Below are 23,241 nucleotides of genomic sequence, written 5' to 3'. Positions count from 1 at the left end.
ATGGTAGATAAACATCAAAGCAAAATAACTGCTTAACTGCAACACAGGCTAAATCCTACAAAGGCTTTGTGTTATGAAACCAGGCAAGAATCTGGCTTATTTGCTATATCGTTCGCTCTCATGTGGAACTGGGTCTAAGACAGGTGTGTTCTAATTGCTATAGTTTCTCCCGTCTTCACAGTGACTTAGGATTTTAAGCATTTCCCGCATCCATTCTTTCATCTGTTCCTCACAAAACCCTGGCAATAGGCAGGCATGAGCAATCTTCATGTGATGGACAGACTGAGGCTGGGAGAGGTCGCATCGCGGGCACAGCCTGACCAGTTACCCAGCGGCAGTGCCAGGGCGCAATTCTTTCCCCGGGATTCCTTGCCGGGGTTCTGGGTGGGCTGGGAAAAGCCTGGGTTTTGAGTCTGATGGGAGTTTGGATTCTGCCTCTGACCCTTAACAGTAACGTGGCCTCGGGTGAGCCACGCCCCCTCTGTGCCTTAGGTCCCTAATTCGGCAACTGGCCATGACATCATCCACTTCACAGGGCTGCTTTGTGAAGTCAATGAAATAAAATACAGGGGTGGGCAAATGTAGGTTTATAGTTGTCAGACAAATAAATAGTACAGTGATTAATAAGTAATAATTCTGCATATTTGCCCTAACTGGTTTGGCTCAGTGGATAGAGCGTTGGCCTGCGGACTCAAGGGTCCCAGGTTCGATTCCGATCAAGGGCATGTACCTTGGTTGCGGGCACATCCCCAGTAGAGAGTGTGCAGGAGGCAGCTGATCGATGTTTCTCTCTCATCGATGTTTCTAACTCTCTATCCCTCTCCATTCCTCTCTGTAAAAAAATCAATAAAATATATTTAAAAAAAATAATTCCGCATACTCACAACTGTAAACCTACTTTTGCCCACCCCGTATGTAAGGGCCTGGCGTTAAATCCCTTCCTCCTCTCTGTGCTCTCGGACCCGGCTCCCATGCAAAGAGCTTCATTCGTGAAGTGCCCACTGCGCTTCCCGGGCTGAGGCTTTTACCTCTCCCGGAAGATGTCTCATTGTGGGACCGAGAGCCATGCTTCTTGTCCGTTTCATGCTATCAGTCAACTCTCCAGGTGCCAGTGGCCCTGTTCACCCAGTCACTGAAGGTACTGTCACAGCCAGAGGGGCACTCAGTGCCGGGAAACAACAGGTGCTAACTAAATGCTTCCTAAACAAACACCTGGACACATGGAAGGCGGAGATGGTGTCCAGCTTAGGGGTGCATCCCCTCCAGGGCCAGCAGTGTCCCTGGGACAGGGGAACTATTTGTGAAACACATTCTTTAAGTGGCGATGCCCTTTCAGTCCTCGAGCAGGACACGGATGCTTTGAAGGGAGACTTTTACAAGCAAAACTCTCCAGCTCCAGGCTTGCCCGCCTCCAGGCAGCCCTGCTACTACCCGGCAACAGCCCCACTCCCTCCCCGTGCAGAGCATGTTCTGGAAGACGAACTTGGCCTGGAGTCTGCTTAGAAAAGCCCGGTTGTGACACTTTTGTTTCCCTCTGATTTGTTGACTGCTGGAGACACATCACTCACATCCCCTGAACACACCATTTAAAGAAAATGGGAAAGTTGGCCCTCCATACAGTTCCCACTCCTGCTGAGCCATAATAAATGGTTCGCCAGCTTCAGCGACCAGAAGTATCAGAAGCTCTCCTGGAGCCAGACTGGGGCCCAGGGTGGCCTTTGAGCTCCGTTCTGCACATCTTTTACTCCCTGTTTAGTGTGTCCCCCCCCCCCCATTTGCATGAAAAGGGGCCTGGCGGCTCCTGTCTGGATTTACACCTCATCTCATGTGATGTGCTCCATTCATACCACCAGAATGGCTTCATGGTATCAGTTGCTAGAGTCCCCCCTGGGTAGGGGTAGCCCCCGGCGGACAGAGTCTGGGCGTGCACGAAGCAGGACCTCGGCATGGCATCAGGAAGAACAGGCCACTCCCAGGCTCTCGCAGACTGAGAGGCTCTGAAGCACCTCCCCTCTGCAGTGAAGGCCCAGGCACGGGGTGAGAGACTCACTCCGGTCGGTCGTAGACAATAGTTTGTTTCAATTGACCACTCACTCTGTAGACACCAAGTGCTCTGCATCCAGTATCTAATCAAAACCTTATGTGCCTGGCCGGCGTGGCTCAGAGGTTGAGTGTGGGCCCACGAACAAGGAGGCCATGGTTCAATTCCCGGTCAGGGCACATGTCTGGGTTGCAGACTTGATCCCCAGTGTGGGGTGTGCAGGAGGCAGCCGATTAATGATTCTCTCTCATCATTCATGTTTCTCTCTCTCTCTCTCCCTCTCCCTTCCTCTCTGGAAACAATAAAAATATATTTTAAAAAAAAGAAAAAAAAAAGAACCCAACACAGGTTTAGTAAGGAACGGGTGGCTGTATTATGCGGATTCCTTTGATGACAATGAGATGTATATCCAACTCAACATAGCTGAAGAAAAATCAGGTTTATCATAAGTGTACTTCCTGACTCTGTGATTGACCCCTCTGTATCACAATTTCCCCATCAGTAAATTGGACATGATAATAGCATTGCGTGGCTGGCATGGCTCAGTGATTGAGCGTTGGCCTATGAACCAGGAGGTCACGGTTCGATTCACGGTCAGGTCACATGCCTAGGTTGCGGGCTCAATCCCCAGTGTGTGGCATGCAGGAGGCAGGCGATCAATGATTCTCTCTCACCATTGCTGTCTCTCTCTCTCTCTCCCTCGATCAATGATTCTCTCTCACCATTGATGTTTCTCTCTCTCTCTCTCCCTCTTCCTTCCTCTCTGAACTCAATTAAAAAACCCCAAAACAACAAAAACTAATAGCATCTACTTCATAAGGTTGGTGTAGAGTTAATATTTGTGTTAACTGAAATCACAGCCCGAATGTTTGATGAATTCACTGGCAAGCATGCTCTATTTTAAGCCTGGTTTTAGAGCTCTAATTGTATATTGGTGCTGCGGAGAAAATCATTTAGAGTAGGGACATTACTCAGGATCTATGGGGAGAATGAACAGGCAGAATATGTAAAAGGCAATTGGGCTACACAGTAAAAAACCTCTAGTCACATGATTAATAAAACATTTAAAGATGTGTCATCAAAATCCTGACCCTGGCTTTTGAGTTTATATCTTAAAGGCTTTTATGGCATTTTCACCCAGAACTGTTACTGTTTCTGAAAGCAAAGTGTGAACTCAGCCGAACGGAAGTTGTGGTTTAATCAGCTCCTAAAGGCATGTTCTCTCCAGGCTGGTTCAGCTGGTGGTCTAGGGTCCCAGGAACTGTTCTGCTCAGAAATGCAAAGACTGAAGGGCTTTGGAGTAAGACTGCAGGGCTTTGGAGTCAGGCGAGCTTGAGTGGGATCCTGCGCCTGAGCTCAACAGCTGATTTGTTCTGTGCCCACGACCTTTGAGCCTCCGTTTCTTCATCTACAAACTGTTTTTCACACTAAAGGACAAAACCCCCTTTATAGATCCTGGTACACAGTAGGTGCTTATTAAATAGCAGAGGTCATCGGACGTGTTTTAATTCACCCAGGGGCTAGCTCACAGGCCACGGCCTGCAGGACGCTGGAGTCTGTATACTCTACATTGACATGACATGGAGTATACTTTAAAGGATGACACACAAAATTCAGGTTTCAGGGACTTTTTCCTTCTTTTTATCTTTTTCAAGGAGTTAACATTTTCTCGGGTCTCTCATTTACTAAGTGCCCAGATATCTCCAATTTGAAGTCTAGAGACTAAGCAGCCTCCGGTGTCCAGTGGCACAATTGGTGGCCGTCCAGAAGATGCCCAGGGTCTATATTTTGCGGGTGGACCTGGAAGGTGGCACAGCTCTGGCGCGAACAGCCGTGGCTGCGGGCGTTTCCTGGTCTCTGCCCCTCACAGCCAATGAGAAGCTGGTCCGTAGAGTCCACAAGAGGCACACTGATGCCCCAAGAGAGGATCTGCCCCACCTCCAAGGCCAACGGACTAGACGAGTCCTGTTGTCTCCTGATGGCAGGGGTGAGGGGGTCAGGAAGGCATTTTATCATTTCATCAGCACTCAGAAATCCTCTCTAAGATTTGTCAGGCACACAGAAATCCGTGTGCCCTGGACGTCCTTCTAAGTACATATTTGCAAATGTCAAAGCACACATCCCTGTCCTATTCCTCCCCACACCAAGGAGCACGCATCTTTGGTTCTATTTGACTATTCAATTCAATTTCCTTCAATAAACATTAAGTGTGTCTGCTGCGTGCCAAGCTCTGAGGGTGATCCTCGTGCTGATTAAGACTCCAGCCCCGAAGAACACCCAGCCGGCGGGGCATGCAGACATGGCAGTGTCCTCGAGGCTTCATTCAGGAAGCGCTGTCATAGAAGCAAGACCCTGGCACTTTGGGGACCCCGGGAGTGAGACAGGCGCGGGTGGGGAAGTGGGCCTGGTGAGACCGGTCCCTCAGTCACACCACAGCATTGAGTTCAAGCAGGCTTCACAAGGATTCACTGCGGTAGGGAGGATTGTTCCGATTTCACAGATGAGAAAACAGAGGCACATCCAGCTACACCCTTTGCCCAAGTTTCTACGGCTCACGATGCGCACAGCTGAGATTCAAAACCAACTCTGTCTGACTCCACTGCCAACATCACAAATAAGTGGCCTGTGAACCCAGTAGGGATTTTCTCAGAAATAAACTTTCTAGTCAGTGAAATTCTAAGATGAAAAAAATCAGAACTCAGAGGCAGGCCTGTCATTGGGAAATTCTGAGCTGCATTCCCTTCACCTCTGATTAATTTTTTCATACCGTGGTCACTTCCAAACCTGCTATAGTAATATTGCCATCGGGGATGAGGGACAGGAGCAAGGCTATAAGAGCTACCAACTATTGCTTCCATATGCTAACAACAACACATATTCTGGACAATTACAAATCCCAGTGTGGAAAGTACCTCTAGATTGTAAATTTTTTGTTCCTGTTTTTCCCCTGAGAATATTTGGACAGGTATAAAAATAATACATACATTTCCAGACTGTCTTCCATGTCTGAACACAGGTAACCACTTGGGTATTTACAAGGTGGAGGTTTTGGTCCTGAAGGTGGGGGGTGGGGGGAGAGAACATTCTATCTGTTCCGAGGAGGCAGGGGCAGGGGCAGAGGCCGGGGCCGGGTGCAGGGTTTGTGGTTCTGAGATGTAAACAAGCTGGAGGGATCCTCTTTAAGAGAAACATTGGAAATCATAACTGCACACTTGCTAGGGCCTAGAAGGCCTTTAAGGAGGGCCCTGCTGCTTACACTTCACAGCTTCCCCGTCATCTGCTCCTGACAGACAGACTGTCTTCATTATTGTGAATGCCGAGGGTGCCCACACCTAGGACTGCCTGGCCTGTGGCTGCTTGGGGACAGATGAGACAAATTATTGCCTGTATTAAGATGGGCTGTTTCTGTAGATACCTGATTATAATTACACCACAATACACGTTTTAGAATGCTTTTATAAATGCTTTCTGCACTCATCCATTGAAAATTTAAAAACATTGAAATTATGTTTTGTCTTGACACTGCGTAGAGCTTTTCACACTTACTCAAGATCATCATAGTTGAATAGCAAGTAGAGTAGTTCTGATTTGGAGATGGAAAGACTGATTAAAATTCAAATAATTTCCTTGCAGCATTATCAGGAGATTGTACATCCTCCTCAAATATGACATAAAAAAACAATACCTTTAAAAGTTACCTGCATGTATTCTAGCCCATCTAAGGGTCAAAAGAATCCAGGGAGGTGGGAATTAGTAAGATGATCTTACGGGCGGAAAATCTGAGACTCGGAGAAGCAATTTGCTCAAGGCCAACTTTATGCATGAATGCAGGACACCACGCCACATACCCTGCTTCTGCTACATCTCAAAAGGCATGACTTGTCCAGGTGTGGCTCAGTGGTCGAGCGTGGACCCATGAACCAGGAGGTTGCGGTTTGATTCCCAGTCAGGGCACATGCCTGGGTTGTGGGCTCAATACCCAGTGTGGGGCATGCAGGAGGCAGCCCATCAATGATTCTTTCATCATTGATGTTTCTTTCTCTCTCTCCCTCTCCCTTCCTCTCTGAAATCAATAAAAAAATATATTTTTAAAAAGGCATGGCTTATCAGGCCAGAGCTCGCCAAAGGAAACTAGGTCAGAGGCTGGAGGACACGGCAGAGGCGGATGGCTGGTGGCCCCTTCGCTGCTGCTGCACTTGCACAGATTGCCTGGAGAAGGCACGCAGGTCAGGTGTGGGCCTGTGGTCTCTGCAGCCCCCTCCTCCCAGCCCATCAAAACAGTGGCTGATGAGTTGAATCATCACTGTTCAAGCCAGTGTTTAATTATGTCAGCTTTCCGCCTGTGAGAAGAGCAATTATCAAACACTTCTCATTTACATTTGAAAAGCAGAAAATCACATAATCAGTATGGCTTACCCGGAAAATACATGTAATACTCACTCATTTATTAGTTCTCTCTATTATTTCAACCCGAAAACACCAGCTACCCCTTACAACATAAGGTGTAATTCAGTTGCCTTTGATTTTCCCATCTTTTCATACTCCAAACACCTCAATTGGTTTCTCCCTATATGGATTTAAAGTCAACTCAGTGTCTGGTAGGCTGAGGATTTTTTTTTTAATGTGGAATGTAGTAGTTCATGATCAAAGCAAATGTCTAAGAAGGAGTAGCAGTGATATTGACAGCCCTGCTGCCAGCAACGGCTCTTACTGGGCACTTACTGTGTCCAGCTCTGCACACGAACCATCTCACTTAATTCTCACAACAATTCACAAGGTAGATATGTTTATTATTATTTGTTGCTGTTTTGTTTTTTGTTAATCTTTACCCGAGGATATTTTTCCATTGATTTTTAGGGAGAGTGGAAGAGAGAGGGAAAGACAGAGAGAAACATCGATGTGAGAGAAATACGTTGATTGGTTGCTTCCTGCATGAGCCCTGACCAGGGCCCGGGCTGGGGGGATGGGGCCTGCAACCAAGGTACATGCCATTGACTGGAATCGAACTCCGGACCCTTTGGTCCACAGACCAACGCTCTACCCATTGAGCCAAACCAGCTAGGGTGCTATGCTTATTATTGATACTTTACAGAAGTGGAAACTGAGGCCCAGAGCGGTTAGGGAGTTGTCCCAAGGACACAGAGCAAGTGGCAGGGCCTGGGTGTGAGCTCAGGCCTCTGGGTCCATCAGTGAGTGAGTTCTGTGGTCCAGCCTCTGTGCTATGGAGGCCGATTTAGGGCCCATCCTTTTCTTGGGCACAATGGGCCACATGGGGCTGACTCCCATGTCACAGTCTTTCCCACATCTTCATGTAACCTGTGTTGGATTACGATCTACTACCCATTCATACATCTGGTAAACTTATTTCGCAAACACACGTGTCCTAAGGGATAAGCCAGTGGTAGACACTGTGCTCTGCACGGGGCAGAGTCGGGGACACGTTTCACTTCTGCCTTTATCATGCAAGCAGCCTAGTTGGCCGAGACACGGAAAAATGGCTGTAATGAAATATGAACGGCCTTCATATAGAAGTCAGCTCAGGGCACCACTTGTGTCTTGCATATTCCACAGAGATACCAGGATAATGGATGTGAGACATAAAATACTTTGAACTGTTGGTGAGTGAGGAGGTGTCAAGATGAAATATTTACATCTTGGCAACTTGTATATAAAAGAAGAGGCTCCCATAGAGCTACCTGCAAGCTGTTTTGAACAATGGGAATGAAGAAAGAGGAGTTGGTGAGTAGAGAGTTCAACAGGAACACCCTCTGTTGTAAATGAAAAATCCAGCATCCCATTGACTAAGGAGTGAAGGGAAATTATTCAATGTTTGTCAATAATCTATCCTATATAATAAAAGGCTAATATGCAAATCGACCAAATGGCAGAATGACTGGTTGCTATGATGAGCACTGACCACCAGGGGGCAGACGCTCAACACAGGAGTTGCCCCCTGTGGTCACTGCCATCCCACAGGGGGAGCGCCACTCAGCCAGAAGCCCTGAGCTGGGTTTACAGCTGGTGAGCGCAGCGGCGGTGGCGGGAGCCTCTCCTGCCTCTGTGGCAGCGCTAAGGATATCCGACTGACGACTTAGGCCCACTCCCCAGAGGAAGCGGGCCTAAGTCATCAGTCAGACATCCCCCAAGGGCTCCTGGTCTGCAAGAGGGTGCAGGCTGGGCTGAGAGACCCCCCCCACAAGTGCACGAATTTCATTTTGTGCACTGGGACTCTAGTATATATATAAAAGCCTAGTGTGACCATTCGACCGTCTGGTAGCTATGATGCACACTGGTCATCAGGGGGAAACGCTCAGGAGCTGCTGAGCTGTGGTGACTTGGCAGCTGTGGTCCTCGGGTGATGCACCTGGAACCAGAGAAGAGGAAGCCTGATTCTGGGGTGCATCACCCAAGAACCGCCCTCTCGCAATCTGGGACCCCTAGGGGGATGTCAGAGAGTAGGTTTCAGCCCGATCCATGCAAGCCAGGCCGAGGGACCCTACCGGTGCATGAATCCATGCACCGGACCTCTATTTCTCCCATATTTGGGGAAGGGATTTGTGGGAAAGGCTCCTTAATTCAATCGTTATTTTATTCATTTGATAGAATGTTACTGAATGTCTCATACCATGTTAGATATTATGGGGGAAAATATTGAGTCCTCTATTGATCAAGAAGCTTACAATCCAGCGGAGAGATATCAGACATGACACATATAACTCCAAGTTGCAAAGGGCCAAGCTTGTCAAACTCCAGTTTACTATGAAAAAAAAATCTCATCTTATTTTTATTTCTGGTACCTAACTTAGAGCTTGGTCTACATTACATAATGTAGTCACCTGACTAAATAGTCATAATACATTTGTTACTATTAAAGCTCCAAGAAAAAGTCAGTTAATGTGGAATTTTTACTGGATTTTGATGACTCAGCTCAGGCCTAAACAATGAAGAGACATCAACCAAGTGTTCTGGATAGCCCCTGGATCAAACTGTGCCTGAAGCCTATTAAGAATGGAACTCAGCAAGTCTAAACCTGGTTTGGGAGGAGGGGTCGACTCTTTGGAAAAGTATCTTTTGGAGTTGTTACCGGTTGCTTGCACTTGGTGGGTAGGCACAAAGCTGGAGTCTTTACTAGTAGTTGAGTTGGGAGGAGCCAGGAGAACATAAAAACCCCTGTGAGAAAACAACGGTACCTTCCTAGAAGCCCTGCACTACCCGTGGCCCAGCTCTCCTAGCTTCTGGTGGCCACCAGCAGTCCTTGGTGCTCCGTGGCTTGTAGATCTCTCCAATCTCAGCTCCAGCTGCACATGTAGATCCCTCTATTCCAGTCTTTGCCTCTTTCCCCGCATGGCATTTGCCCTGTGAGTCTCTGTGTTTCTTCTTGCCTTGAGAGCAGAGTTCTCAGCATGTCTCAACTCTGTAGACTCTGACCGCTAATGAAGACTACTTGCAGTGTGTTTAAAAGATCAATGTGGAGTCCTTTGACTTTCCATAAATAATTTTTTAATGGCACTGCATCACAGTAGACCTCCATTTAACTGTTTCAACAGACTGTCCTCCTGATGGAGACTCCAACATGCGAAAAACTCATCGCTAGCCGGCCCCTGTCTGGCGTCCCCCCCATGTGTGCCCCACACTTCCGTCGTATCTTTACCAGGAGGCAGCAGTGTTTGTTTCCAAATCTGCTACCAGTTGTGTTTGCTATTGCCCTGATCACATTTAACTGAGTATGGCGTAAACAAAATGTGAGTGTAAAAAGGAAGCAAGCATTTGTTTCTATGAAAGATAAGTTAAACTCTTTATAAGTACTCAATTTCCTTCTAAAATAATTGCTTTCCAATTACACATGAGCAAGACATTTGCAAAATATTAGAAACAGCAGGTGATTCTAGAATGGTTCTGTATTCAGGTTGTTCTAGGAGTATTTCTTTATTATGTATACTTTTTTTATTTTGAATGTGGTTTATGCAAAATAGAGAATATAGAATTCCTGTCAATGGACCCATACTCAAATCCAGCTGAAATAAGCTATTTTAGGCATGGATCACTTTAAAAAATACGTAATTTATTTTCCACCTGCCCTGTTTACTACCACTTTTGAAATGTGCCCTCAACTACATCAGGCAACAGGGCATGCCTGGCCTTCAGCATTTTATAGTTGGGCCGCGTTAGGTTTCCAGCCCGTTTTCTTTGGACCGATTTATGGGAGAGAGGCCCCCACGTGGCTCCTTGGTTGCTCCCTAGCTCCTCCGGCTGGAGTGGAGGTGGTAGGGCAGTGATGGTGATGGATGTCCTCTGTCTAAACTGCCTCTGGAAATGTTAATTGTATGCAAGTGAGCACAGGGTGCAATTAGTACTTCCCAGGATGCCAAATCAGAGTAAGAACACAAATAGCAAGAAGAAAACCTGTAGTTACTAGAAATAGAATGTGTTCTGCTATAAAACTCAAGATATGGCCCAAGTGGTTCAAAAGTTCAAGGACCAAGTATGATCCATCCCCAAGTCATCCAAGGGTAGGTTTTATTGATTTTTAGAGAGATAGAGATAGATAGAGAAACATCAATCTGTTGCCTCCTGTATGCACCCCAAATGGGGATTGAACCCCCAAACTAGGTCTGTGCCCTGACCAGAAATCAAACCCACAACTTTTTGGTGGAGGGGACAATGACCCAACCAACTGAGCCGCCCAACCTAGGCCCCAGTGCTCATCTTTACTGCTTGATTTCCTCGGATCCACTTTGAAATTACAGGAGGGTATCATTTTGAGGGAAGAGCCAAAGTTCAGAGAGTTTAAGTGACACACCCAAGGTCACCCAGCTATCGTGGTAACAATCCAACCCAGGTTTGTTCTCCTTCAGAGCTTTCTCTCCTTCCACCATGCCCCAAAATGCAAACAGTGGGCAGGAGAAACTGCAGAGAACGAGGCCGCCAGATGGAGAGCAGGAGTTGGCGGTCCACCCACATGGGGTAAACACAAACCTGCGGGTGAAGTCAGCTGCTACAGGAGGGTCACAGACGATTAGCACTGGGCCTCTGCTCACTGCTCTAAATCTTACCAGCAATTAGAGGGAATCACAGTGCCAACCACAATACCAGGCAGAGTGTGAAAACCCCACGTTAACTACAAATTTCTGAGTGCCAAGGAAAAAGAAATAGCTCTCGACTGGACACAGCAGAGGAGGCTTCCTGGAGGAGGGGCATCTGAGCATCCGGTTGGGAGATTTTCACATTTGTAGGGTTCTTTACAGCTGAGAGAACACTTTTTTCGGGCATTTTGGTATCTGTCTCTCAGAACTGCCCCAGGGGTGAGGACAAGAATAATCATTTCTAATTGAGAGATGAGAAAACTCTTGTCCAAAGTGGTTCAACAACTTGCTTAGAGTCACACCAGCAAGTTGGGAATTGAAATGGGACAAGCACCTAGGGCTGCACCCCAAGTATTGCCATTTCCATGTGTAATCAACATGTAACCAGTATGTAAAAAAGAGGTATTTTGCATTCCTTTTTCCCCCTTTGGTATTGTCTTCAAAACTTGGTGTGTATTTTATTCTCACAGCGCATCTGAATCTAGACGAGGCACATTTAGGCCAGGTGCTCAGTACCCACACTGGGATGGAGGATGAGGAGAGTTGTTCTGACTCCTAGTCTTCTGGTCTACTGACCTCCCTCAGAAACACATGGGAGATGGGAGTAGCGCCTCTCATACAAAGAAAACAAAAGGAGCATGTCATTGAGGGTCCTAGCAGGACCCAATTGTACCTCCAAAGAGGTCATGGGAGAGAGCTTAGTGAAGAGTTAAGAAACCCAACAATGGGTGGGAAAGCACCCAAAGGCTAGGAAGAGTGGATCTACAAACACCTCTGGAACCTGGCAATCCTGTAGCTATGGCTGAGGGCTGCCGGATAGATTCTGTGGCCTCTGGTCTGAACATATAGCCACTGGCATTGCACAGCCTGGCAGGGTAGGAGATGGGGAGATAAATCCATTGACCCCTGCCCTTCCATTCAGAGCCTTCTTGGCAAACCCAGTCAGAAACTAGAGGGTAACGGCCAATTGATGCATCCATAGACATTAGCCTCCTGGGGCACAGAGAAAGGCAGAGGAGAATAGAGACTAGATCTGGAGGGTAAACAGGGAAAAACCAGCAAAAAATTGAAGGCACAGAGTGTGGGGGCCTGTTTGTGTCTGGTGGAGCGTCAGAGCACAAGGATGGAGGTAGCCAGTGACATGACTGAAAGGTCGGGCTGGAGCCCGGTCATGGCTTGTATTCTGTAATCAGTAACTATCATGGAAGGAAGGCTTTAGTGTGAGGTCTTCTACAGTAAACTGGGCACTAAAGAGACGGTCCTGGCAGGCATTATACTCATTGGGTTTTGAGATTTGAATTAGCTACACGCCTCACCTCTCAAGTGAACCCATTGAGAAATAGACACGAGAGGCATACAACAATCAAGACCAGCCACTTCATTGCTGGGGACTGTGGCTGCAAAGTGAGTGAACATGGGCTTCCTAGGCCTCCTTTTTGTACTGGTTACAGGTCTCCAGCCAGAGAGAGAGCAGGTGGGCCACTGTGGGGCTCACTGAACCAGTGGGCTCCCTGCTGGAGGAGAGGATCCACATTCTTACCCCACAAGAAGGCTAAGGGGCTATGAATATAGTACAACGGAATCCTGCTCTATGTGAGATAGAGAGACAAGATGGATGGAGAGAAAGCAGTGGCTCATGCTCCCTACATTCCCATGAGGCTCGATATGTCCACAAACTCTCCTATTTCATAAAGAAAATGGGAAAAAGCGAACTACAGCTTCTTTTTCAGGAAGGATTTTAGGGTTGACTTCAGGTGGTTAGAGCAGTTTACCCTAGTTAACGACTGGTTAGCAGCAGTCAGAAAGCTATTTTGTGGGAGGGATTAAGTAATAGAAAAAGAAAGATAGGGACAGTTAGTACATAAATGGTAGAGACAGCATCAACAGGAAGTGGCACCACTGGAGGTGGGTGAATCAGGTACAAGGATGTGTCATATTGAAAGGAAGTAGGTTTTAGGGGGATGAGAGGCTCGTGACCAGGCTGACCAGTGATACCAGCGGGACACGCCGATGAAGCTGTCCATGATGACGGGTATCTAGAGCTCAGAAGAGAACATGGTGTAAGAGATGCTGACATGGGGGCAATCCAGAAGCAAAGGTTGAGTCATGATAAATCACTCAGAGAGAGACAAGAGACAAAAATGGTTATTTAATGGCTATTTTTAAATTAATTGAAAAGAAAAATCAATTCCTCAATCACACTAACCACATTTCATGGGCTGCTCAATAGTCACATGTGGTTAGTGGCTTTTGGATGACATAGAGGTAGAATATTTCCATCACATTTACTTGCTTTCCCCAAAATACCTGAAAGAAATGAAAACAAAACTATGGAAAGTAATGACAGGAAGCTATGAAAGAAATGAAGCACAAAGATAGAGAAGCTTATTGGAATATGATGATGAAGACGATGCCTCTGAGTGAAATTTTTTTTTTAAATTTGCTTAGGCAGGATTCTCCCTAGACTGAAGTCATTTGTGTAAAGGAATAATAAAAGGTGAAGTCTGACTGGTAGGTGGAGGAAGTTCAACAAAGTTGTTAACTGACACGAAGACATTGGACTCCTGGTTTTGGAGGACAAGGACCCCAGAAATCAGATCCAAAGAGGAGAGTATTTCCCAAATCTACTCATTCACAAATATTTTTTGACAGAAAGAATATTTGAAAAACACAATTATAGCATTGTCTAGTCATTGTCTCTGCTCTTCTTCCCAGCGTGGGTTTCTCCACTCTGGATCCACAGCTATAGTGAAGAATGTGAGTGAAACATATCCAGTCTTCAAAGAGTATATCATATAGAAGGAAAAATAAAGAAAGAGCACAGCAGAATGCAGAAAGGTATCACTGCATAAAGCAATGTACGAATGAAACCCTCATGGAGGTCACAGCAGGGGGAACAGAGAGGGTCTTTGCAGAAGATGTGACATTTGAGCTGAGCCTTGAAGAGTGGATAAGGTTTAGGGGATGAAAGGAGCTTTATACCAGATAGGCAGGAAAAACATAAGCAATGGCATGAAAATGGCATGAACGTTGTACGTGAAATTCCAGTACAAACTGGAGAATAGTTCCAAAAAATATATTTATAACAGAAAAAGGTGAACCTGACAGATGGGTGGTACAGGGGTGGTCTTGAATGTAAGAGATGGAGAAAAGCAGATAAATGGCTTGATGGTATGAAGTCCAAGAAGTGTTCGGATTATGAAGATACCCATTGACCTGGAACAAAAAACCCCACACATTTTCTGAGATTCTGCCACTTTCAGGTCAACCTTGAATTGACTCTTCCTGAATAAATGAATGAATGAATGAATGACAAGGCTCTGTCTCACTAGCAGTTAACAGTTATCTGTAGCTTTAAAAACCATTTCCTAGATGTTATAGGGCACTAATATGAATCAAACCACCCAACTCGGAACACAGTAGGAAACCCAACTTTCCCATCCAACCTATTGTCCGAACCACTAACTTACATCAATATTGTCTAACAAAGATGTTAAAGTTAAACAGAATTGCTTTAACACAGCTGGAACATCTGCCGCATTTAATAATAAATTGTCCTGCTGCTGCAACATATGGCATCAAAAGAAACGTTATTCCAGTGCCCCCAGAGCTTCTGAGACTCCAAAATGCCATGATTACCATAATGGTTTGGGCAACTCTCAAAGCTAAAAGGAAAACAATTAATTCATTTAAATATTTAAAATAAATATGGGCCATTTGGATCGTTTGGGAGGAGCAGCGGAATTACCAAAACTACAATAATTAGAATCTAACTCCCCAAAGAGAGATGTTCCAAGATGTGGCTTCCAGATGGAAAATTCCCCTGGCAGGTCTGTGCAAGACACAGGCTCAGCCCGCCCCAGGCTCTGCTGCACTGGATAAGCGTCCGCCCTCCACCACGTCTCTGATGGGGTCACAGTGGGCACAAAGGTCTTGACTTTTACACAGGAGAATTATTTCAACACGACCCTCCTGTAGGTAGAAGTGAAGCCAAGGCGCTAACATTTGAATTCAATAAAACTCAGTTTAATAAACATCAATCTGAAGATGTTATATTGCAGCCGTTGTGCTGAATAAATACCGGGAAGCAGATAACTCACACAGGAGGAGCTGCCTGGAAGTAGTCCTTACTGGCCAAGGAGAGAAATACAGACTAGTAAAGGTTCTAAATGGTTCTATAAGAGAGTTAACGTTACAGCGTTCTGGAAATACGAGAAAAGCGTTTCATTCAACCCGGGGAGAAGCAAGCCTCATGGAGGAAGAGATCTGGGAGCGGGATTTTCAGAGCAGAGACATGAGGAGGGAGGTGGCCTCTCAGGCTGAAGAACCACATAGCACAGGGAAGCGGAACAGCAGTCCAGGGAGCCAGTGGTCGTTTGGTGAGTGCAAGGCAAGGCGGCGAAGAAGGATCTGGGAGAGAGGACACGGAGACTAGGTCCTGGAGGGCCTGTTGGGTCACGCATGGGGTTTGGACTTTATCTTGGAGGGAATGCGGCCACTGAAGGGTTTTCCTGAGAGGAGTGGCATCGATGTCAGGTCCTCGGCTTCCTCTGCCTTGGGCGAAGCCCTGTTCATCCTTAACCCTCCACTCTCACCACGTGGAGAAAGGAATCATCATTATGTGCACATCACACCTACAAAAGCAAGGTCTCTAGAGCAGCGGTTCTCAACCTGTGGGTCACGACCCTTTGGGGGTCGAACGACCCTTTCACAGGGGTCGCCTAAGACCATCGGAAAACACATATATAATTACATATTGTTTTTGTGATTAATCACTATGCTTTGCGCTAGACCCTCAATACATAAATTAATTCATGGATGAACATAGTAAGTTACATATTTCCTTTGTATCCTATCAAGAGGTAAAGCCAGTGCTTGAAAAATCACACAAAACTTGAACATTTCTGTGAAATAAGGCCTTTTGATTCTGCATTTAGAAGTGTTTAAAAAATAACATTTGGTCTCTTTTGGAATCATTTCCCAAGGAAAAAGGATCTGATGTCATTTAAGCCCTCGGGACAGTGTCTCCTTCACAAAGTATAGAATTTCTAACGGTTATGGTACTATAATTAGCTTTGGTAAGAGTTAAGTGGGGATGAATTTGTTAATGACACATGATACTTTAAAAGACATGGAGCCTAATGCTGAGCTCTGATCACTGTGTCCTGAGGAGGACCACCGACCTGATTCCCCTCCCCCATGAATAACTGCCAATTGGGGTTTCAGCCGAGTCAAGCCCATCCACGTGTTCTCAAATGAGTCCTCCCAGGACTGCCATGTTGGCTGCCTCATAGAAACCATTATGCACAATCAGGCTACTAGACGCTCTTCACTGAGCCACAAGGGCCCTACACACACTATTTCTAACCACAAGGAACCTCTTCGGGGAGCGGGGAGGGGGCAGTATTATCATCTCCATGCTACGGATGGAGAAACTAAGACTCAGATCTTGCTTAAGCTCACTGAGATGGTCGGTCACTAGGCAAAGATTTCAAATCTTGTGCAGTCTCATCAAAAAAACTTTCCTGACCATCTCCACTGAGGTTCTCAGGGATAATGGGAACCCGAAGCAGAGATCGAGTGTCAACGGAAAGATGCAGAGCCAGCTATCTCAGAGAGGACTGCTGAGGGAAGAGGGTCCCAGAAATGCTTTCCCATCACTGTGGACACAGGACCGTCACACGCCTACTGCACATTTTACTGAATCCTCAGAACAAGGGATCGTCCACCAAAAGATAATCTTTTCTTACAACGAGGCTGACATAATTCTGTATTGCTTTATACACATTATCTCATTTGAGGCAAGCACAATGTTGGGAAGAGAGACATCGCCCCACATGTGGGTGAGGGATCTAGGGCTGAAAGTTCAGTGGCTTAGGTGGCCCACCTAGGGGGTAAGGTAGCTGTGGCATGAACTGCAGTGAGCTTTCCACTGCACTCCAGTTGGCACCTGTCCTCGCTCCTGTATATTACGATTTTCTTCTTTTCACCAACTTAAAAAGATACAAAGATTAGAGGGGATAGAGGAAGGTCCTTTTACCAGTGTTAGATTTTTACATCACAGTGACTCCAAGACACTCCCCTTGAAGGGTGGGAAAGAAGTCTTATGGGTTTAACAAGGCAATCATTTTAGTGTCTCCAATATTTCACGAACATTAAATAAAAGACTGAGTTGCCCAGACAACTCACCCACAGTTGCAGTTCTGGTTGCCACAGAGCGTGGAGAAGAGCGGGATACATTATTAATCCGGCCGCATTCTCTGAATTGGCAGAGGACCCATGGAAAGAGTGACGTGTCCGCCTGGCGGCTGCTCTGCTTTGCAAAGGAACACAACGTATAGTCCCCGGAGAGCCTCATGTTTGGTGCGCAAGGTGCATTCTTTCTCAAAGTTATTCCTCTAAATTATTCCATAGGGTTATTCGGGGCAACTACAATAAATCAGTGATGAGGTTCCATACTGGTTTTAGACATGAACTTAGAGATTTCCTAATTCTGGATCCTGAGAAGTCCACGGAGGAGCTGGCATTCAGCCATTTCCTCTGTGCCCCTGGCAGTAACACATGGCGGTGGGAGCTGCGTCTTGGCAGGTGGCACCCGGCCTGTCTGCCTCATCCATTACCACACAGACCTGGCTTCCCCATTCCAAAGATCCATGTCTTACTGATGATTTGATCAAATGAAGATGAGGAAAATGCTGTGTCTTTTGCAGCTACTTTCTTTATAATTTCTCATACCAGTATTGCATAAGGCTTAAAATAACAAGTGTGTATCCACAGACTACTTTAAATAAAAGAGCCTCGTATTGTAGAACATATCCATTGAACATAGAATTCCAAAGGGCACATAAACATGTTGAACGTAAAATATGTTGATTCTATAACCAATTTTCAACATCTTCCTGTTATTCCTCTTTGAAAATTGCTCTCAGAGGCTAAAATAGGCACACATTTCTAATGGATGAATAATTTTGATAGGGGAAAATCTTTATTCTATGAAAGCTAATTTTATTTTGGTGAAACATATAATTTGAAGCTATTTTTAAAATTCTTATAACATCCGCCCAAGAAACTCCTTTATTTTAATGTCTTCAAACTTGAACTCACAGCTCCTACCATGACCTGACCTGCTGTCCCCTCGTCCTGGGAGCCCTGTCATGTTCCATCAATTCTATTATGTTCGGTCATCTTTTGTGAAAATGAGATTCAGGTATTAGGAACCTCAAGATTCTTCTGTGTGCTTACTACAATTTGAATTGCTAGTAAAAAAAATTGTATCTGAAATAACAATGTACAGCTTCAAAAACAGGAGGGTCAAAGAGGAGAATTTTAATGGTTTTTAGGAACCATAGCCTTGAAGCATAGATGTCAGTCAAGAGCAGCAGGAAATCAGGTTGAGACTAGAATCATTATATTTCTTGAAGGAACAGTTATTTGAGTGTGGAGGATCTCCCATAACTATTTTAGACCTGGCAACCCCGTGACACACACTTTGAGAGAACACTGGCAAGTCCAGATGTGTTGGGGCAGAAATTAAGCTCAACAGGACTCGCAGCCTTTCCCATCGGTACCTGTCTTTGGTTTTCCGTCTCCAGGCGCAGCCTGGCCTCCACACACCTCCGGGTCTCCAGGAAGGCCTGGCGCTGGGCGCGGTCTGACAGGTAACTGATGAAGATCCCAGCCGTGTTCATGCACATGAATAACACCACCTGGGCCACCACCTGCAACAGAATCGCAGACAGAGCCCGGTCAGGCGGCTCAAAGAAGAGCTGTGTAGAGGCAAAGAGAGAAAATCAATAAACATTTCCACGGCAAATCTTAAGGGAATAATCCCAAAGCTTAGTAGCAGGTGAGCAGAACCAAGTTCTTCATTCAGGTCTTGAGGCAGATGTCAGCCCCTCCGAGGGGCCTCCCATGGCCGATCCATCTAACGTAGAGCTTCTCCATCCCCGAGTTCGGTGTTGAACCTGGATCGGAGGCGTGAAGCAAGACAAGGGGCTCCTTCTCTCTTCCACACTCACCTCACCTCTCCTCTCCACGAGCTGAAGGTTTTGGCCTTTTAAGGGGCTGGGAATCAGGTGAGAAGAAGGGAAGAGACTATTAAGACCCAGGGAAAGTATTAGTTGAATAGCAATGTTGTGTTTTGACCTGTACTTTCAGGCCCTCTTGGGCAGCATCCAAGTCCTGATGTGCTAACTCGAGAAAAGATATCACAGTGTCTGCTGCTTCTCACCTCCAGCGCTGTCACCCAACTCCTAGGCACCAAACTCTCCCAGCCGGAGTCTTAACCCAAAGCGTGCGCTCTTGGCGTGTCTTCACACATCATTCTCACAGCCGGAGAAATGTGCCCGTGTGTAGGCCTCTCTGCTTTTGGACTTAGGTGTGTCTTCATTGGTTTCACACGTGAGCATTAGTGGCTGCACACTGGGCAGAGGAAGGGGCTGCAGAGGAGGGCAGCCCAAGCATTGGAGACTGCGGGGACTATAGGGAGATTGTGATCCTCTCCGCAACCCCGAGGGGGCGCTCGGGTGCTGTGGGGTCCTGGCCAAGTGAGCGGCAGCCACCCACCAAAGGCCTTTGCACCCACCTGGAGCTTCTGTAACCAGAGACCCGAGTTTGCATCCCTCAGCTCCACCATTTACTAGGCATCCGACCTTGGGCAAGTCACTTTATGCCTTCTTGAGCCTCAACTTTCTCATCTGAACAATGGGAATCAACCTTTGCCTCACAGAAGTAATGTACATGTATGTATATCTATCTATTTATATAGTTAGTATACAAGTGAATATATACGAATGTGCCTAGCACATAACAGATATCCAATGACTGTTGGATATATACAGGGTGTCCCCCCAAAATGTATATACACTTTGAATAATTAATTCCTATGGGTTAAATCTGAAAAGAAAAAAAAATCAATTGAGCTATCAGCTGTCAAGTGTGTATACATTTTTGGGGACACTCTATACTTTAATATAAGGCCATTTCCCCCCCAAATGCTAGTCTATGGTGTAATATGTATCTTTTATTTCTTTTATAAATTGTGCATTACAGATTCTCATCCTTCATGTTACAAACTATTCCAGAGGACCATAAAGTATTAAGATCTTTAGTATTTATGCTGTTTTAAAAAGAATGCTTATGTGCATTATTTGCTACTCAGGGAACGGTGGAGGGGGATTAGGGAGCCAGCTCAGACAGAGAGGCCTCAAATCCCATCTCTAACATCCCCCCGCCCCCCATGACCAAGCAAGTCATTCCCTCACTAAGAGGGCAGATACCACATAGTTTGGTTTGCTGATCTATGTAGAGCTTCGCAGTCTAGCCCAATGACTAAAGATCTGGGCTCCCATTCATGCCATTTGTCATGTGAATTTGGCCCAGTTCATTTTTCTGGCCTTCAAAACCGAACTATTTTCCCGAAATGTTGTGGGATAATCAAAGAAAGGACTGCTCACTATGCACCTGAGCAGATAAACGACATGGAGAGGCTTAAGCTTTAAGGAGACCTGTTGTGATGTGGCAGGAGGCAGAGTGAAGGCCCAGGTGAAGCTGGCTCTTTAAGGACCCAGTGGAGAATGGGATGAAAGTGGTGGGAGGGTCTGTAGGAGTCAGCAAGCCAGACGGAGGAGTAGAGAGTACCACCAGCATCCCTGCGAGGGCGTGAGCTCTCCCCACAGCTGTCGGCCCTGTGGCCATGCTTCCTGCCTGCCCTTTATAAATAGGCCATGCTGAATTAGAAAAGGGAATTAGAAATAGTACGCAAGGAAGTTTAAAAAATAGCAGAGCAATAAAGGATAGGACACTTCAGTGAAAATCTAAGACAAAGGTAGAGAAGGATGCGGGCATGTTGAGCTCAGCTGGCATCCCATGACAAGAAAAAGTAAATGATGGAAAACCTACATCAAAGCCCGAGTTCAATCAATGGTGTCCTGAGAAATGACAAAATAATGAGAGGGAAAGGCAGGCTTTTCAGAAGGTAACAAGAAGAGAGCATTTTGAAAACTAGAATTAAAAGAACAAGAGAATGGGGATATAAGGTTTTTTAAAAAATGGATCAAAAAAACTCTGACATTAAGGAGGAAGCACAAAAGTTAAAGGCTAAAAATAGGAAGGATTGGAGGTGAGAAAAAAATGATTAATCCCTTTAAAAATAGGCAAGAAGAAAATGATGAAGTTAATTTTTTAAATATGAGAAATATAACAGGTGGTAGCACAAACTATAAACTATGTTCATGCAAAGTAGCTTCAGAGAGTAAACATCTATTTTCATTCCACTGCCTTCAGAGAGATAGACAACACAGTTGCCAAAATTGTTCCAAGAGTGCTTTGCAGCTGGAGGCAACCACTGCTTAGACTCTGCCATCTTCCATGCACGGACTTGGCAACTTCCGTTTACACACCCGACTGCCTACCAGACACGCGTTCTGGCCATTGCACAATCCAGTAGTGACTGTGTTTGGTCTTATTAGCTCCATTTCACAGAATAGAAAAGTGAGCCTCCCAGGGATAAGTAATTACCTAAGGCCACCAAGCTAGTATGTGGTATTAAGGCAGCCAATTGCCCTAGTTTGCCTGGGACACAGAACTTTATTTTTAAATGTGGACGGTACCAGGAAAATCAAGAGGAGTTTTCTCACACTTATATTTAGTTAATATGCATTTTAGTTAATGACAAGTTGGGGTGGGAAGCTGGGGGGGGGGGGAGAGAAGCAGGTAGGGGGAGGGGGAGGAGGAGGAGGGGCAGGAGAAGGAAGATGTGGAAGAGGAGGAGGAGGAATAGGAGAAGGAGGAGGTGGAGGATCAGGGAGATGTGGAGGAGGAAGAAGATGTGAGGAGGAGGAGAAGAAAAAGGATGAGGGGGAGGAGGAAGGTGAGGAGGAGGAGGAAGAGAAGATGAGGAGAAGGAAGGGGAGGCAGAAAGGAGGTGGGGAGGAGGAGGAGGAGGAGAAGGAGGGTGTCTTTCTGAGAAGGCTCCCCATGGAGACTGGGCTTTTTGCAACACTGCATAGGAAATGAAGTCATCCGTATCCACAGGCAGGCAAATCAGATATGTTTTGAAGACCAAAGTGGACACTGATTCAATTCTCCTCCCTCTTTATCTCGGGCCTGTCAGGCACTGCGTCTAAAGTGTGTGATGGATGTGGGGAGGAGGCGGCCAAGGGTCCGCTGGAGCCTCTCGGGCTCCGGTGAATTGCTGCCCTGCGGGAGGAACCCTCCTGGCCAGGTCACTGATGAAACTGCCACCTTCACCACATCCTCGTGCCTGGCACGGAGGGTAGGGAAGAGCCGGGACCTGGGTCAGCTGCCTTCCAGTGCTTCTGCTTCTAGGCTTAACTTGAAAAATCTAAACATGGAGCCTGGGGTAGTTTGGTTCTACTTTTGGGGAAAGGTGTGTGTAGGAGAGTGTGGCTTAGGGACAATACTGTAGGCACCTCCAGCCGGGTTGTGTCAGCCCAAGGGCATCTTTTGTGGTAGTGGGGGGTGTGGAGGGGAACGGGCCTGAGTCTATAGGGTCCAGCGGTGGCATCACGGACCCCAGGACCCCACTCCCAGAATGAGGGAGCACCCTGCTGCTGTCCTGCAGGCACTGCTCTCCAAGAATGGGGTGCCCCCTCCAGAATTCAGTGCCCACTTTAAATCAAAGGCCTCCATCGAGTCCCGCATCCCTGGTCGGTGGGATGCAGGAGTCAGGGAGACAAGGAAGCAGGACTGGCTACTCCTGATGACCCACTTGGGGAGCCTGTGATGACAGACCCTGAACTCTGGGCCTAGGAGCTTTTGAGTTCCACCTTCCACAGGCTGAGTGCCCCCTCCGGGTGACCCAGCAGGAGTCTCGTTAACTACAAAATCTGGCACGTTGGGCTCCTCATGCCAAGGCAGCAGTAGACAAGAGTTCCCATCTGGGTAGGGTTATATCCTGGCCTGAGAAAGGCATGGTTACCAGAGGCTGAGACCCCTGACAGGTTAGACTCTGGACCATGCCATCAGGTGAACCACCAAGTCCCACAGAGGGGCTGGCTGAGGGCGAGGGGAATCTGGGAGAAAGAGGAGGAAGACAGTATATACCACTTGGGGACCCAGGACCAGCTGCAGCAGTGGGGACTTTAATTTATCCCC

General features: G+C 46.6%; 1 protein-coding gene across 3 annotated transcripts in view; it reads right to left on the bottom strand.

Annotated features, from left to right (window-relative positions):
• Positions 1-23,241, bottom strand: part of ADCY8 (adenylate cyclase 8) — a 132,125-nt gene that overhangs the window by 85,827 nt on the left and 23,057 nt on the right. For all 3 annotated transcript variants that reach the window (XM_006093291.3, XM_006093292.3, XM_014459675.2), the window contains exon 2: positions 18,693-18,842. In XM_006093291.3, the coding sequence (XP_006093353.3) occupies positions 18,693-18,842 (150 nt within the window). The remainder of the gene's footprint in view (positions 1-18,692; positions 18,843-23,241) is intronic.

The sequence above is a fragment of the Myotis lucifugus genome, unplaced genomic scaffold (assembly GCF_000147115.1).
Source record: "Myotis lucifugus unplaced genomic scaffold, Myoluc2.0 scaffold_113, whole genome shotgun sequence".
NCBI lineage: Eukaryota > Metazoa > Chordata > Mammalia > Chiroptera > Vespertilionidae > Myotis > Myotis lucifugus.
This window is presented reverse-complemented; position numbering and strand designations above follow the sequence as displayed.